Below are 17,207 nucleotides of genomic sequence, written 5' to 3'. Positions count from 1 at the left end.
ACCCTCACAGGAAGGGATGGATACAGTCTTTATAGATGGTGTGGGCACACATGAAAGTGAAATTTCGGAAACACTGGACCTACTGGTAAGACATGCCCACGTGCAGTAATTCCAACAGCGCTCTCACAGGCAGAACACACAGCACAGGTACTGGAGAGCAGATCTATGCTTGCGCAGTGGGCATCTCATGGATGTCTGGATTTCCAGTGAACAACTTGTTTGCCAAGACTCTGGAAGGTAAATCTCACCCCAACAAAGCTGACATCTCCAAGGAAACTGGGATGTACACTAGACCTGCTACTGATGTATAATTGTATCAACTGAAAATAAATAAAAAAAAAATTGCACAAAAACCCACCACACATTGAAATATAAAATATTAACAGTGTTATTCTTGGAAATAAAGTAAGAACAGAAAGTGTATGCATATATTCCCAATTGGAAAGATAATGAGACAGGTGCCTCGGGGTGTGAATACCAGAGGTTATAAAAAGGAAAAAATTAAAACATGTATTAAAACCAGTTCCCTGGAGTCTAAAATATTACGGGGCAGGGGGGAGTTTGTCAAAACATTGTGAAAAAGCCACCATTTTTTAAGTTTAGAAAGTCTGGAAAGTCCTTTTTTATAAGCATCACACACATTGCTTCCCTTTTCTTGTGTGCCAGCAACCTCATGAACTGACACGAACGTTTAAAATCGCAGACGTGTCAGTCGCTGGTTTATGGTGGAAGGAAGGTCAGACTTACAACAACACCTTCACACTAAATATCACGATCAAGTAGAAATATTTAGCAAGAACCACTGCTGTTCACATGATTCCGTTCACATGCCAGTGGCAGCAGCCCAGAGAGCTGCGGTGATGAGCTGGTGCCTCCTGCCAGCAGGTTAAGCAACACGCTGATCAGGCATCCTGCTTCTGTGCTCTGCGCTACAACGCTTAAAACTCTGCTGGCCTTCAGCTTCCCCACAAACACTGAGCATTCAAAATCCTCATTCACACCTAGTCCTAAACACAAAAGCCCAACACCCTCCACGACAGAGACTGCAGGGCAGCCAGCACTCCACAACCACAGGTCACTCGGCAGCCTAGCAGTGACAGCAATGGTCACCTTCCCGGGGGACAAGGCTCAGCTCTCCCGTCCTGGCGAAGAACTCGCCTGCGTTGCTTTTACCGAGAGCGCAGAACCTCCTAAGATCACACGGTTAGTACGTGAAGTTAGAGATGACATCAACATGAACGACTGTGATATTCACAGATGATGGTCTGAACTCTCCAATAACTTTCAGCTCTAAAAACCTGTTCCTTCTTCTCTAGACTGGGGATTCTCCTACCCTGAAAGCTTCCGAACAGCACCTGGAATCACGTCCAGCCTCCACAGGGTCTTGAAGGACCAAACAGCAAACGGTACAAGCTGACAGCATTCTCACCTGACTGACTTACTGACTCTCCTCACCACTGAGAAATCCAGTATTAAAGCATTTGGCAATGGGGTAATTAAGAAATAATACACTTGCAAGTTTGTTTGTTAATCTCAGAAGATATTTCGTTGTGGCTGTGATTAGAAAACCAATGAAAGTTCACAACCCTCGTAGGTTTTTGACTGGTACTCCTGAACAGCTTGTGCTCCACAGGCTGCCTCTAGGAGGGTCTGTGAGAAATAATGGAGAAAAGCAAGGCTACTGGCACAAGGATTAATTTTGTTACATAAAAAAAAAAAAAAAAAAAAAATCCATATCCATCTCTAGAAAAATTTTAATTTGAAAATCAGAAAGTGGTTAAAAGTAACAGTTTTGATCATTAACGGAACTGTAGACATTTTCTTCAGCTATAGGAGTGTTTAAATTGGAAAAAGGGATGCAAGAGAAAACCATTTGAGCACAAACCTCAGTCATAACCTGCAGAGTAAAAAGATACATTGTTTTCAGTTCGGAAACTTCCCTTTCACTTGGGAAACGTAGTCACAAGGGCCTGGATTGGTACCCATAAAACCTGTGATCCAGTGCAGCACCGGTGTTCGTTCCCTGGAGCTGAGAGCATGGTACAAGATCTTTGCTCACGACAGTGGGTGAACAGTTTACTTTTCACAGGATGTCCTTCTCTTTCCTCTCTCTTCTCAGCTGGTATTATTCAGAACATCTTTCTGTTCTCGACAACTGGAGTGTCAACATTTTATTAATAGGTTTAGATATTATGTAGGCGTAAATATTCACACATGCATAACCTTCAGCAAGCTGCATTTCTATTCACAACTACTTAGCTAAATTTGCTGCCCTTTTATATACAGTACTATCTCTTCCAGTTCCTTCTGCAGTCATAGGAAGAGCTCCTTTGATCCTTTACTACTTTTGCAAAATTTTAATGCAAATTATTTTGCTTGCCTGAGGTGCCGCTTTCCTAGCTGAAGTGGGAAGATGATCCTGCTAAGAAAACAAGGCCAGCGTGAGCTGTCTGCTTGTCCAGCTACCCATCCTCAAGCAGTTTTGGGGGTCACTGCAGGATTTAGCTAAATGTGTCACATACGTGTGCATCTCAAACATACCTAAGATCCTACAAGCGTTGATAAACCTAGCAGCCAGGTAAATGAGCAAGACGCGTCTCAGGCTGAGGCACTACGTGCTCCTCTGACTGGCTGAAGTTTTGGGGTGCAACGGGTTGTTTAAATGGATCTCAGAGCTGACAACTCAGTCCACGGCTTCCTCCCATGCAAGGTGCCCCTGCAGGCCCCCGTTACCAGAACCCTGCAATTCAGGCCCAGTACAGAAGATGAAGCACGCAGGCGTGTGGCGTGGCGGCGTCCCCAGAAGACTCAAGAGACACACCCCCCCCGGAGTGACCCCGGTTTAACAAGCTGCCCCTTGCCGCTTCGCTGAAGCGCGGGGCTCTGCGCGCGCCTCGTCCTTCCCAACCCTGTTACGGTCAAACAACAAGCAAAGCGCTTTCAGCTCCGCACCCTGTCCCACGTAGCACAAATCCCAGCTGTAGCACTGGAGCAAACTGCGAAGGCAGCTTCAGGCAACCCACCTCGCACGCGACTGGCACAGCGCGGGGCTGGCTCACCACTTCAGGTGATCACTGGCCGCCACCTGCGCATCGCCTCACACGGCCAAATGCAGCCCCTGCTCCCCGCAGCCCACGACACAACCAGATCGGTGGAAGCAGAAAGAACGGGTGCTTACAAATCCCACTGCAAACAGTTTGTGAAATCAGCAAGAGCTGAAGTCTGAACTTCTGTTTCTCTCGGATTAGTACTTACCAAACCCCTCTGAAATACAGTGTAAGGGTCTCGTTAACACAATGAGCACCTGGCTATTCATCTTTGTATTCTGCTAATGACTTTTTCTTAGTTAGGAAAAAGGACAACTACTTTTTCATTTGTAGCTTGAAACAGAGAACATCTGCTTTTTACACACTTCACAAATTCGTTTCTCAACTACTTCTGTTGTGTGTGTATTGAAAGAGGGTGGAGTTACAAGAACATTTCTGCCTTTATATTGTGGCCTTACAGTTGCATCACCATTACAGAGCTGTGAACTGCACCAGGAGGCAAGAAAAAACACATGGGATGGTAACCCCTTAAATCTGCAGTGTCCTCAGACAGAGTATTAGGTAACACATTGTGAGAATTTTCAATAGAGAGGTTGATAGATTCAGAAATAACAACACCATGTGATAGAACACATATGGTACAGGAAAACAGGGTGGGTGAAAGGAGGGGTGAAAGGAAAATCTGCAGAGACAATCTCTGCATGTGCTTCAAGCTTACTGTGTATGAGCTTTATCTGATCCAAAAGCCACGTAATTCATCAATGCCGTGCTGACCTCAAACTAATAAATCCAGGTTTATTAGCTCTGGATTAAAAACATGCCACTGAGTCAGAGTTGGCTCACCTTTGGTGAATGCTAAAATCTTAGATATTTGTTCACATCCACATTACAGCATCCTGCAACCCTTAAGTTCACCACACACTTCCTGAACGAGTATCCGTATTTAAAATTTAGGTTATTAAAACTTCCTTGTATTTCAAATATGCAGCAAATGAACAGGTCACCTCAGCAGCGAACAGACAATGCTTCTGAAAGAGAAAACTGTTCTTTTAAATATCCCACTATTTAAATACTGATTTTTTAAAAAGTTTCCTGCAAAATGACCAGATTATAGTTGAAGTACCAGATTTGATACCTATCCAGAAGGGTTTTTTTGTTTCTTTGTTTGTTGTCTTTTTCCTACATTCAGTTGTAGTATTTCAGTGTTGATCTCCCATGGCAGTCAAGTCATTCAAATTAGTGACTTGACTATATGCTGAAGAGGGAGATACAACTTCTTTCCTTGAGTTTACTGACACATCCTTTCTTCTCGTTATACAGCAAGGGAGAAAGGAGGGCAACCTGCAACATGCTTTATATGATTTGCAATATCCCTGTTAATGCCACCTAACTTTTCCTTTTGAAATTAATTTATCTCAGTTTCTGCGAGGATAAGAAGTGCAGGAGTTGCTCTTCAAAAATTCAAAATGTGTTGCAAGAGATTTTAGCACTGGAGTGGGGATTAATCCCGGAACACAGACAGAGAAAGGGAAAAGATTTACAGGCAGGCAGGCAGGCACATAGCTTTATGCTAAGGAAGAAAAATCCCACCCTATGCATCATACACAGGAGATTCAACTGTCCCTTTGTCTGCTGTTGAAGGTCTTCCCTTAAGTGCTCTTTTTAAATTGTTTTACATGAAGACAGAAAGCACTGGATTATAGGTATTTTAATACAAATTCAATAGAAAAATAATGTTTTGAATGCATGCAGATACCTTGACTGAATGTCTACATGTATTACAGCAAGTACTTCAACCCTTCAACCACCAACTGCGAAGCAGCACCCTACCAACCCTCTTAAAAGATCGCGCTCTCACTTCATTCCTTAACTACCTTGTGACGTAGAAGAGTTTGCTTCTCTATGTTGTTTAGAAAGAGGAATTTTACACAGAAAGAGAAGTTTTTTACGTAGCATCTGCTACAGAACCCTGAAAGTGGTTAAATCCACACAGTATTAAGCACACCAAACATGAGTGACGCTCCATCATTTATTGAAAGTGTAACACCCCCCCCTCATGGCTTCATTTTGTTTGTTTTCCTACAGCAAACAAGGGTGTTAAAGATATGTACCAGGAACACTTACTCTTTAAGAGGGTACAGTATATCCTCACTAGTATTATCCATTTCACACTTTTTTTTTTTTCATTCAGATAACTACCATCTGGCCCTCATGACTTATTTCACCTGAGCTTCTTGAGTTTTTTAAAAATTCCTCCTCAGAGATTCAGATGATTTCTGTTGAGGACACACGTTGATCTTCCATGACATGGAACACGGAATAAGAATTAGAAAGTCCTTCCCCCAAGTAAGAACTTCTATAAACATTAATGCAACTTCTCTGCTACTTTACTTTTTAGTTGTTATTGCCTCTTGTCAGTCACAAGGCATCCTGCTGATGGCATAGTTGCTTCTAGTGCATTTAAAACAGCTTTAAATAATGTATTCTTTAGTCTGTTTACTGTGCCTTTGGCTTGTTGATGACAGGTGAAAAGAACTGTATAAAAGTTAGGTGATATCATGTGGTTATTGCGCACAGCCTGTCACATACGGGTATTTTCTTCCTCTTTTGCATCAATCTACTGCAATTAGAACAAACTGATTTTCACACACAGGGAGAAAGAAAAACTCTTTTGAAAAACCCCACAAACTCAAAGCAGCACAGAAATTTACAGAAAGATTATCCCTTTTAAACCAAATACGTAAAACAGGCTAAATGGTTTGCTGACTGGAAGTTAAACGAAACATGTCATATTTAGAGTCTAGTCTTCTCCCACTCCATTGTTAACAGCTGCTTAAACAATCCCTTTCAATTTTAATGTATTTCTGCATATTCTATCTGCAAAATGAACCCAGCAATCCTCCGCATTTCTAGAGCTGCTCACATCTCTCACAGTGTGCGTGTCGTACCTTCATTTTACAGCCGATGTAAACAGGCGTGTAACTGCCACGTCTTTCTCTGAAACCCGCTGGTGTAATGAAGGGGGTCTGTCTCTCACACTCAGGACACAAACTCTTCCCAGGCATACCTACAGTTTACTATACTGCTAAATCGTTACAGCAACTGCGTTTTCCCTCTGGCAAAGTGATAGGAGTAAGATTTCCATGTGCTAAACTTACTGAAATGCAAAAAATTAAGTCAATTAATGGCCCAAAAGAAAAAGTGGGAGAATGGCCCTAATCCCTGATTTCCAGCTCTACGCTCATTCCCTTGCAGACAGACTCACTTTTCACCCCACGTTACGGAACCCCGCCAGGATGGGTTTTATCGACGTAAATTAAGCACTAGGCTGAGGGTTTTGGTTTACCCAGCAGCTCCCAACAGCCGCTTTCCATGTGCGACACTCTGCAGTTGCAACTTCAGAAGTCTGTAAAATGAACTATAACAGGGTAAAGCATGGGTCTTCAAATGCATGTACCCATCGAATCCACGCAAAAACCATGGATACGTTCAGAACAATTTCTCTGAAGAACAGCTAGCTCCTTGCCCAAGTTCAACTTCCATCCTCAAGCCCTTTCATCTGTACAGCTGATCAAAACAAGGTCACAATGATATCCCTCTTTAACGAAAAAAAAAAAAAGTACCTTTTCCGTTCCTCTTTTCTAGGAAACAAGCGAATTGTTTCTGTTCAAGCATTCAATATTTAACAAAGCCATCTTTGAAAGCAGCCCTTGAAAAGAGCAGGCCTAATAGCATTAAGTTTCAAACAGTTCCAGGTTACTGGAAACAGGAGGTCAGAATTCAAGAACCTTTCAGACAACGTTCAATGCATCAATGAGAACTTTAAGCTTCATGGAGGCAATATACGTACTCCAATACTTGCTTGTTACTTTTTGTGGTGAAGAAAAAATAAAAGTAAAAAGAAAAGAAAGACCGACTCAATTCACAGCTCTGGAATAAATGGCCTTTCCATCTCTAATTGTGCAGAGGAGACACAGCAATTCTAGAAAGGGAGGCCTAGGTTAAAAAAAACCCCAAACAAACCACCAAAACCAAAAGCCCCCATCAACTCCAGAGAGCTACTCCTTCCTCCACTTGGCTGCAGGGAAGCCTGCCGCAGGAGTTAAACGGGGTACTCCCCATTCACTCAAGCCCAGACGGATTCTAACCGTCAAGTGTTCGGATTCAAACCCTCCTATGACAGAGGGATCCAGCAACAGGAGACAGAAGGGTTTTTATATTACTACTATAGTGAAAAAACAGCGTCAACATCAAAAAAATCTTAATCACAGTACAGGTTTTACTACCTGCAAAAAAACAAAATCAAGTGTTTAGTATTATTCTTTATTTCACTGAAAAGTAAGGGTTCAACAGAGATAACGTTGGTAAAGTGAGAATAATACACCACATACGCTTTCAGATATTAATGTCTGAGCAAGTGGAAAATCACAGATAGCAGTTTAAACAAATCTTAACATGCCTTTCATGCCCAGAAATGTGATTCCCCTTACAAACGCCTTAGGCATCAACATCAGAACACCTTCCTCTGGTGTCCAGGCTCCTCCCATTTTATTCTATTCTCTTACCAAAAAAAACCCAGGTATTTTTATCTTTTTTTCACCTCTAAACACAGTAAATCACCTTTCAGAATATCACAAAACCTCCATAACAAGGGCAAACAAGTTATGGGATCCATTTTTTTCAGGTCTGCAAAAGCATTCTTGAAAATAAACAGAAAGGAAGACAGATATTCATTATTTCTCTGAAAACAGACTAGCATTAATCCAAAAAACTGGTGGTAGTGATGATGAATGGAATGTTTTGCGTCCACTTCTGAGTAGTCTAGTTTTAAAAGCAACTATGAACTAAGCCTCAGACAGTACAGATATCAATCCCACCTTGTGAGGAAGAAACAGAAAGAGAGAAATATTTTGTGATTTGCCAATGTTACAAAGGAACCCAAGGAATACTATGCCAGACCTCTACTCCTGCAGCTTGCTTACAGTCTCTTGCATTGTAAACTGCAGAACACATCTTGTTCTTCCAATACTGAAACACAGCTCAAACTCTTCGACGGTGTTCCAAATCCAACAAAATTAAAGTGATCACAGTTTATACAGAGATTATACCCACAGAACGAACCTCACAGCAAGGCTTAAAGTGTGCTAGGTATTAAAATTCTTAATCAAAAAAAAGACAATCTAAGTTCAAGAGCTGGTTAAAACGCTAACAAGGATCCTTCTTGGTAACGAAACAGAGCATCTTCAAAACCATTTGCAAGTTGAGCTTCACAAACATACTGAGCTCTGCCAACAGCTTATAGATTGCTTTTTACCCCTAACTGCCCAAAACAGTTCAATCAGGCCAGTAAAGAACAGGATCACAACAACTACCTTCAGTTAGCTTTTCTTCACTTAAACACAAACTTCATTTTGAATTTCCCAGTAAAACACAGATTTGCTGTGGTAGATTTATAACTGTACCTACCTTTGCTTTCAGATCAGCACACATCTCCTGTTGCTTTTGTCTGGTATTAGCCAACACCGCTTCTGCCTCATGAGCGGCGGAGGCTTCAGCAGCAGTCGCCACTGCCTTAAGTAAAAAGGTTTTCCTCGCTTGAGCCCAATTTAACATCAAGACTCTGCGCTGATTTCTAATGAAATGGTAACGAGCCCAAGCTTTCTCATGAAGAACCTAAAAAAGTAAAGCATTTCAGAAAGTTTTAAAAACTATGCATTAATAAAATAAAACTATTCTAGATGTTTTTGCAAACCTTGAATATAAATGATTTACTTATTATATCACCCATGTTCCTATGGAATCCACAATTTATGCCCCAAAAGTATTCTGTCAGGTGCCAACTACGCTGCAGTCTCCTGGTGCTGGTATGCAGCAATACCACTGCAGCCTTTCCCTGTTTGCCTCTACTCCCTGGCACTTCAGTATCCTCATGTCCCACTGTTCTGTTCTGAACTAGGCTTTTGTAATATGAATAAATGAAATGCAAGGGTTCCTTCCTGTCCTAAAGCACATAAAATGCACGCCGGTTCTTTCAATACATCTTTAGAGATATTGAGCACTTTTAGCAAGACGAGGCTCTTTGTAGCAAATTATCATCCATAGAGAAACTGAACACCAGTTAAAGCAACGGTACAAATGCAGTACAGATGAGAATCAGCTTCACCTTTCCTGACAGGAAATTTGGAAATACATGTTTAGCTTGCCAAGCAGCATGCTGCCACCACTAATGTCACCACCTAACAAGAAAACGGCGAGTGTTTAATCTTAAATACACCTTCTTTGGCCTTATTCAGTGAGGTTCCAAGGACATTCAAGCTCCAAGACTTTGATAGAAGTAGTAACAGGTAAGGCTGCATAGACTGAGGCAGTAGAGTCTTGGACCTGTCTTGTATCCCAAAAAATACAAGTTACAGGGATGAAGGAGATTCTAAAGATGGCTGGCTGCTCACAAGCGTCAAGGGGACCATTCCTGATGCTAATTTCCAGGCTTTTGGCAGGGGACAGGGGCATGCTGACTCATCCAGTGCCTAGCTCACAGATGTTCCCACCAGCTCACAGCTGGATGAAGATAAGGCGGTACCACTACCTCTGGAGCTTCGCTTTGGTCAAATGCACATAGGCCGCTGCATCAGAAGTTCACATTGCCATCGCTGCCGCCTCACTAGCAAGCGCTTACAGCAAGACACTCATAAGCAAGAAACGGGATGGAGAGTTTGCACTTCTAAAAACAGACCTCTGATGAGCTGCTGCTGGATCAAGCACTCAGTGGCTGTCCACCAATCTCTTCTTCTTCAGAGGGAAGAAGACATAGAAGGCTCTAAGTTCAGTATTCTAACGTAACACAAACATTGTAAGAATAGATTCTTAGTACTGTTTTAATATTTCTGTATTTGTCATGCTAATATACATACTAAGAGATATCAATTCAATGCAGAATTACGATTTGTAAATTTAGATTTTTTTAAATTTTAAATGAACCTTCAAAGAATTAGGTAGACCCATTAATAATGGCCATGCTTAAAATATACGTACATTGTACAAAGCACGTAATTATTTAGCCCAGTTCTCACAGGCAAAAGTTCTGAAATCCACAAGAACTTTATTTTTGGTGAAACTCTGCTAATTATCAGTATCACTTCACTGTCACTCCTTTGCACTAGACACTCCTCAAACACAAGGAAGTAGATGGTCTAAAAATAAATGCAGCGATAAAAAAAGACTCCTACTTTACTTATGACATCCTGAAGTGTTCTGGCCTTGAAATGGGTTTCTCTATTAACTTCTATATGCTTGTTCACTGTGGAGCGTAAAAGGAATCAGCAATCAATTTGAAAGGCATTATGCATACAAAAATAGCCTCTCCCTGAGAGCAGGAGATAACTTTCCACTCTTCCTGCTATATATGTGCCACAGACCAATTAAAACAACTCTTCCTAGACAGTGTGACAATGCTATACATCCTCATAAAAAACAAAAGTACCAAGAGAAGCAGAATAGCGTGACATAACTATAAAACTGTACAGCAAAAGCAACACTAACAAATTAATTCTGAGTTTGGCTGTAAGAGCATGCGGAATTACAAAATCCCCACAGTGCTTATACTGAAGTGATGAGTTTTCAGATCCGTGCATTTTGAAGACAGGGACATCCTTTCTCCCCTGTGTAGAATCAAATCTACAATTAAGAAATTTTAAAATTAAAATTTTTTATAAACATTCTTTAATACAAATGTTCACAACATGACCACTACATGATTTATGTAAGAATTTATATATTTGATCTAATATTTAAAACATCACTGACCAGATCATGCCTTGATTTGTGAGGAAGGTATCTCTGCAGCACATCAAGGTACAAAGTCCTCCTCCTCTGAAGATCACTTGGGTACTGATTGATAACAGTCTGGAAAACCCACTGATCTTCTTCCTTCCAGTCAGTGTTCCTGCAGAAATGCAAAACAGTCAGCCCCAGTATAACCTAACGTTTGAAAAGGAGGAGTTTGGGGATAGTTTATTTTTAAAGGCCTTGCCTTTCAGTGGGCTCACAATCCTGAACCTGTAAACTGGATTTTGGAACAGAGCTGAGAAATTTAGATTTGCTTTAATGAAGCAAAGCAAGCCTATATTGCTTTTCTAACGTGACCATTTATTGTGCCACCACTCGAGCCAATTGTTCCCTTCCTAACCCGGCTTTTTACTGGGGAACAACACCGTGTTTCTCAAATCGTTACATTAATGAGTAGTCACACCACACGGAAAAACAATGTGCAAGAGGGAGAAGATGATCAGTCTCTACCACTGAGCACTAAATAAATGATCAAAATTGAATTAATGAAGCGATAATACCTGTACATAGCTAAATGAAGAACTAGTTGAAAAACGAACTTCTGACAGTCATAAACTCATCAGCAAGGCATAAGATTCACAATTTTTTAAAACAGAGTGTAGTACTCAGTATGCATTCATGTATTTCAGAAAGTTAGGGTGGCAAGCAGTAACACAAAACTAAACCAGAGTACCATAGGTTTGGATTTAGTAGATTAGATTTTAGCCTCAATCTGAACTCTTGGCCTTGAAGGGATTAACGTCAGGCTTTTGTTGTCAGCGTTGATGCACGAGCAGCCACACTGAGCCAGACCAAAAGGTCTCTCTATCCCAGTGACCTGTTTTCAAAAGTGACTGAAAGCCTAGGGAAAATTAAAAGGCAGTGCTCATATGACTCTACCCTCCACCAAATTCCTGCAGCCTCCACCTGTTTGCAGCTCTCAGACTCCCCAAGCCAGCAGTGGCCTCTTGGTACTTAATAGCGCTTGGATTCAGCACGATGTTAGAACAACTCCATTCTTACGCAGGCAGAAATATCAGGTATTTAAAAAAGAGGATTTTTAGTGAGATGCTCATCTGTAAATAATATCAAACTGGATTTTATTATATGATCTAGCATTATCTCCAAAGAGGGAACAGTGAACGTAAGTATTAAATAATTCTATGTAATCCAGTTTAATACACTTTTCCTTAAAAAACCACAGCACAGTAAAACCACAGTGTATTCTCACCATCGTATAGTATTCTGGGACACCGAAAGAGGGAAGAAGAAAATATCCCTAGACTGTCAGTTTTAAGAAATGGAAAGCTTCACCTACAGACACATCTGAAGAATGCAAAGACACAATATCCCGTTTCAACAAACCATTTTCAAAGTAGTATCTTGTCAGGCAAGGGAACCCAATCTCCTGATGACATGCATTTCACCTTTCTTCCTCTCTACTGGCACTTTCTGCTCCCGCTGTATGCTTTGCCATGAAGTTGGCACAAACATGACAGAGGCCCACTTATCTTCACCTACCTAAAGACATTTATTTTACAGTTTTCTTCAGGCAGACTAATGGGCTTTATTTTCACCCTTACAGTCTTAAGAAAGATTTAACCTTCACCTATCTTTCTGGAGACAGCTAGTGATCAGAGGTTCTTTCCTCCCTGTTTCAATTCTTCATCCTCTGACTTCCATGAAATAAAAATTATTCTTGGCTTATTGCATCATTTCCAGTACAGAATCATTGTTCCAGGATCTGAATGGTGGCAACAATCGCAGCCAGGTATGAGGAAATGTTACAGCTACTATTCCCTAGTAACAAACACCTTGTTTCTTGCACTCTCTGTACTTTTTCTGTATTTTGTTTTTCTTTGAACAAATGTTAAAAGTTACTTGTCTTTTATGCAGACAGTGTCACAATGAAGACGACCAGGTAAGGAGAAACCACATCCTACCTCCTCCATAAACTCCAATAAATCATCACGGCCATCAGTGCTACAACACATCGAACCAGAGAGCCCTGCAGTAATAATGTCTGTACTGCATACAGACAGATTCCAGTCGAGAAAGGGTTTTTTGCGGGAACATATGACGCACTAACTCTTAGCTGGCCCTCTGCAGTGGTGCTTTTGAGTAGCTTATCTGTTTATCAATGGAGTAAAATGAAAGCACCACATAGAAAACTAACTTTGAACGAGACCGAAGCGTCCACAGGTAGCAGCACGACGTCACAGGGCACAGAGCATACACCAACACTTTCTTCGCTTTTCCACGCAGAAGGATGGTTCACAGTCTGCATCTGCTGGCAGCTCTAGACTAACTCACACAACAAACCCCAGAATTCAGCAGCAACCCCACCTCTCACGAAGAGAGCGCGGACCAGCCAGCTCGCAGCTAGCGCTCCCAGGGGCGCCGGGCGGGCGGATCAAGCACCACCAAGCCGTGCCTTGCCTTGCAGCCCATGACCTGCCCCTTCGCACAGGACTTCCAGCACTCGCTGTGTGGGGATGTGTTGTAGTACAGCAGCACACGCTCATACAGAGAAGCTCCACGCCACTTGAACAGAGTTAGGACTAGGAATACTATAGTAATAATCTTGACTTGGAGACTCATTAGTAGGCTACAATCCATAAAGTTTTGGAAGGAGACAGCATTCCCTCTACAAGCTTGCATGAGATAGGTGCAAAGCATGAATAATACATACCTATTTTCCTTTCTCTTATAAACTGTGTGAAATATCTGACAAATTATTTCTAGGACCCAGCTGTTCGCTATTAAATCCAGCCATCATGAAAAGAAATGGAGGTGGCTTCAAAATGGGGGCGAGAAAAGATCTAGCTCCTGTAAAAAGTTTATTTGCAGCAACTGGCAGCTACCAAGCACATGTTGGAGACAATATTAAAAGTGAAATTACATTAGCAAAAGCAGAAGAGCAATGAAAGTGTTTCTTTATAGGTGATTGCTTAAATTTCCCACAACAGATCATGAATATAGATGTCTGAGCTGCCTTTTCACATGCTAAGTCTAAAGAAGAAATAGTGCCATGGAAAATGAAACAGGGCTAAGGAATCCTTCGAAGAGGGAACGGTTGCAGTAATATCTTATAACCTTCAAGCTGGAGGTCTTGAACAGCAGACCCAGTTCTCCACAGACAACAGTCCCTGAGCTTTGATACAGAGGCGGTATTGGAAAGATGTGCTATTTCAGCAACATCCACTGCCAAAAAGAAGAAAAACGACTTGCAACTGATCCTCAGAAATTAATGTTTTAAACTCCTCCCTTTTCTCTAGAGCGAGCTTTTCTATGAAATCAGTTCATTTATTAATTTTAGAATCTTCATGTCATAATTTGATATTCTGAGGTCTAGACTTTCTGAAGAAAAACTTTAATGAACAAGTCAATTATTCTTTGCTACAATTTAAATCTCTTTCACTGCAACTGCTCCTACTGAAGTTGAACTGACCACACAAATATTTTTTTTCTTAAGATAACACATAGCATTCTTGCCTTTCCAGCCCCAATATTTTATTTATTTATTCATTAGAAGAACCATAAAACCCTGCTGGCCTTTACTCAGAGGGAGTACCAGCCATCCCAAGAGAGTGTTTGCTGTTTATGGGTTGGATTTTGAACCACCTCTTGTAATTTCTGAAAGAAATCAGTAATTCTCTCCTGTAAGTCCTGATACACCTCGGTGTAGCGCCATCTGAACACGTTATTTTAGTGACAGTAACAAGACAGTTCTAAGAGCTGGGATTCTCTTTTGTAACAATCTACCTTAGATATTTGTGGCCATACAGGTCTGGGAACAAATACAGAGCTTCTGTCTGCAAGTAGAGTGAGATACACGGTGGTCAGGAAACATTGCACCATGAACCTGAGAGCAGGGAAATCCACAGATGCTGTGGTCCGAAGGCCAGTCTGGTGAGCTCCTCTGCCTCCGGCGCACAAGGGCAGATGCACCAGTTGCCGCATCAGCTTCTGCCTCCTATGTCTCACATCTCTCTCAAGGTTCCCTCCCACCTGTATACTCCTCTAATGGCCAGCTAACAATGAATCTCTACGCTCCTCAGGAACGAGGTGGAGAAATTAAGGTTTGCGGAAGATACTCTGGGGAGCAATCAGATAGAGCTACAAGTAGTTTATTGTAAGTAGGGACAAACCGACTGCCAATGCCTTGGATTGTCAGCTGTGTCAAAATTTGTCAGCTGTGCTGAGATTTTGTCAGCTGTTCACAGACGAATAGCCAAAAAAAAAAAGGCAGCATGATCCAGCCCAGTGTACTCATAACCGTTAAATGCACAGAGAATTTCAAAATCCCCTGCCTGATTGAATTCAAGATGTCACCTCACTTAAACTTTCGTAAAATTCCAGAAAGGATGATCTCATGTAAAATGAGCTTGAGAAGTGCCAACACATTTTCCATTAATATTTAAGCTAGTATCAGGCTTCTCCAGTGTCAAGATATTGTCAAACTTTTACAAGGCTGAATGCATGACCCACATTTAAAATGTAGTGCTTGCTTTTCTTGTATCATTCTACCAGAAAACAGTACAATCTTTATTTTCTATCAGAACTGAAACCCAGCAATTGTCTTACATTCAACAACCCTGAGGCAGCTGCTTCCTTTGAAACACATTTACCCAGCATTAATCCCTGGCTTTACAAATTCTAAAGAATATAAACAACTCGGAAGGCAAGCTTCCCTCTCCACCCTGTAATCCCCACATACCCTTTGCAATAGCAATGTCTACTTGATGCACTGCTGTCTTGTTGAATCTGCAGACACACAGGCTGCAACAATACCACCAAGTGAGCTGTTAACCTCCCTGACTATTAATTATGTCATTGCTGATTGTTGTACCAGAAACATCCTGGTAAGAGGCCTGAAAAGAGGGGCTAAATTTACTTGACTTAGCCCTTATATCCCATTCATTTGAAAGAACGCTGCAGAGGATACAGTGCTGAATATGCTGTACTCCGTTCATCCTTCAGTTACTTAAATAATTCAGACACCCTTGGAAATTGTGGCAAAAAATATTATAGTGCTTCGAGAATGATCAGCTATAACAAAACGCATCAGTTCCAAGTCCACAATTTGTGGGATAACTCAGGACTTTGGTATTTCCCAAACATAAAAATTTGTTTTAGCAGCAGTAAAAGAAAAGAATTTAGATTATAAAACACTACAATCCTATATTACGCTTTAAAAAACCCAAATTATTACTCAGTTTCTGAAAGCAATAAACACTGTAATGTGTGTTCTAGTAGGACTGAAAAGCACACAAAGAATATAGCAGACCAGAATTTTTCTTCTTTGAAATTCTATGCACATTTTCCAAATTTTCTGTTCCAGACAGTCTGAACAGTTAAACAATGAGAAGTGCAACGCCAGAAGACTGGTATTAACTTGAGGTTTCTTTAGTGTACGTTCAAGCACGTGATGAGAGAGGAAGAACAGCAGAGAAGTAATCCTCAGATTAAGTGACTAAGTTATGTTATCACATAATCACGTTCTACTGAGCAGCTTTTCAAATTACAAAAATGAGAAAAAAATGAATTGCAGGAGAATGTTTGGTATCTTTGGGTATATAGCAACGACAATAATTGCAAAGGCTTCATTGAGGCTATATTAATCAGTAAAGTGGATACAAGCCATGGTCAAAATTCCGTCATTCAATTTTTGACAGCTTTATCCGTGTTAGCTGGATCAAAGCTAGCTTGATGAATTAATAGAATATCCAAATCACAAGGCTGTGTCTTTTCTAACTCATAAAACACTTTCATGCAAATTAGTCAATATAAATGTAAGAAGTGACAAAGGGTGTTGTGTCTTTTATAAAACCCAGATCTCGGAAATAAGCAATTCTGCAAGAACGAATTTTTTTTTTTTTTAACTGAAAACGCAATTTTAATGTTGTTGTGGATAAAATCATAGAAACGTAAATGAGCGATACATTAAAGATTTGGAGACCAGAAGGCAGACAAAAAAAGGACCAAGATCTAGCTTTAAACAAAATGCCTAACATGATTGCTGATGGTTCATGTACGATTCCATGCATCCCCAGCTAACAACACTGGCACACGCTGATCCAAATTGTGTAAACTGTCCTACACAACCCACCCTTACATCCCACCAGCAGATTGCTGCCACTGCCACTACCACCAGCATTTCTTCCAGCTACATCCATTCCTTTCTTCCCACCTAGATACTGTACTTAATTCCTTCAAAGTACCACTGCATATGTTTTCATGCCTACAAGTGAATTTTTTTCCCTTATAAATATTGTATTTTATCATTAAATCTTGATGTTACTTAATTATCAGTGCAAAATTAGCTAGCTCAAT

General features: G+C 40.9%; 1 protein-coding gene across 1 annotated transcript in view; it reads right to left on the bottom strand.

Moving 5' to 3' along the window:
- CCDC148 (coiled-coil domain containing 148) overlaps positions 1–17,207 on the bottom strand; it is a 56,551-nt gene that overhangs the window by 26,754 nt on the left and 12,590 nt on the right. Inside the window, exons 8-9 of the mRNA XM_009950854.2 lie at positions 10,851–10,989; positions 8,514–8,720 (exon numbers count right to left, since the gene is read on the bottom strand). Coding sequence (XP_009949156.2) covers positions 8,514–8,720; positions 10,851–10,989 — 346 coding nt within the window. The remainder of the gene's footprint in view (positions 1–8,513; positions 8,721–10,850; positions 10,990–17,207) is intronic.

This window comes from Leptosomus discolor, chromosome 5, assembly GCF_034619465.1.
Source record: "Leptosomus discolor isolate bLepDis1 chromosome 5, bLepDis1.hap2, whole genome shotgun sequence".
Classification (NCBI taxonomy): domain Eukaryota; kingdom Metazoa; phylum Chordata; class Aves; order Leptosomiformes; family Leptosomidae; genus Leptosomus; species Leptosomus discolor.
This window is presented reverse-complemented; position numbering and strand designations above follow the sequence as displayed.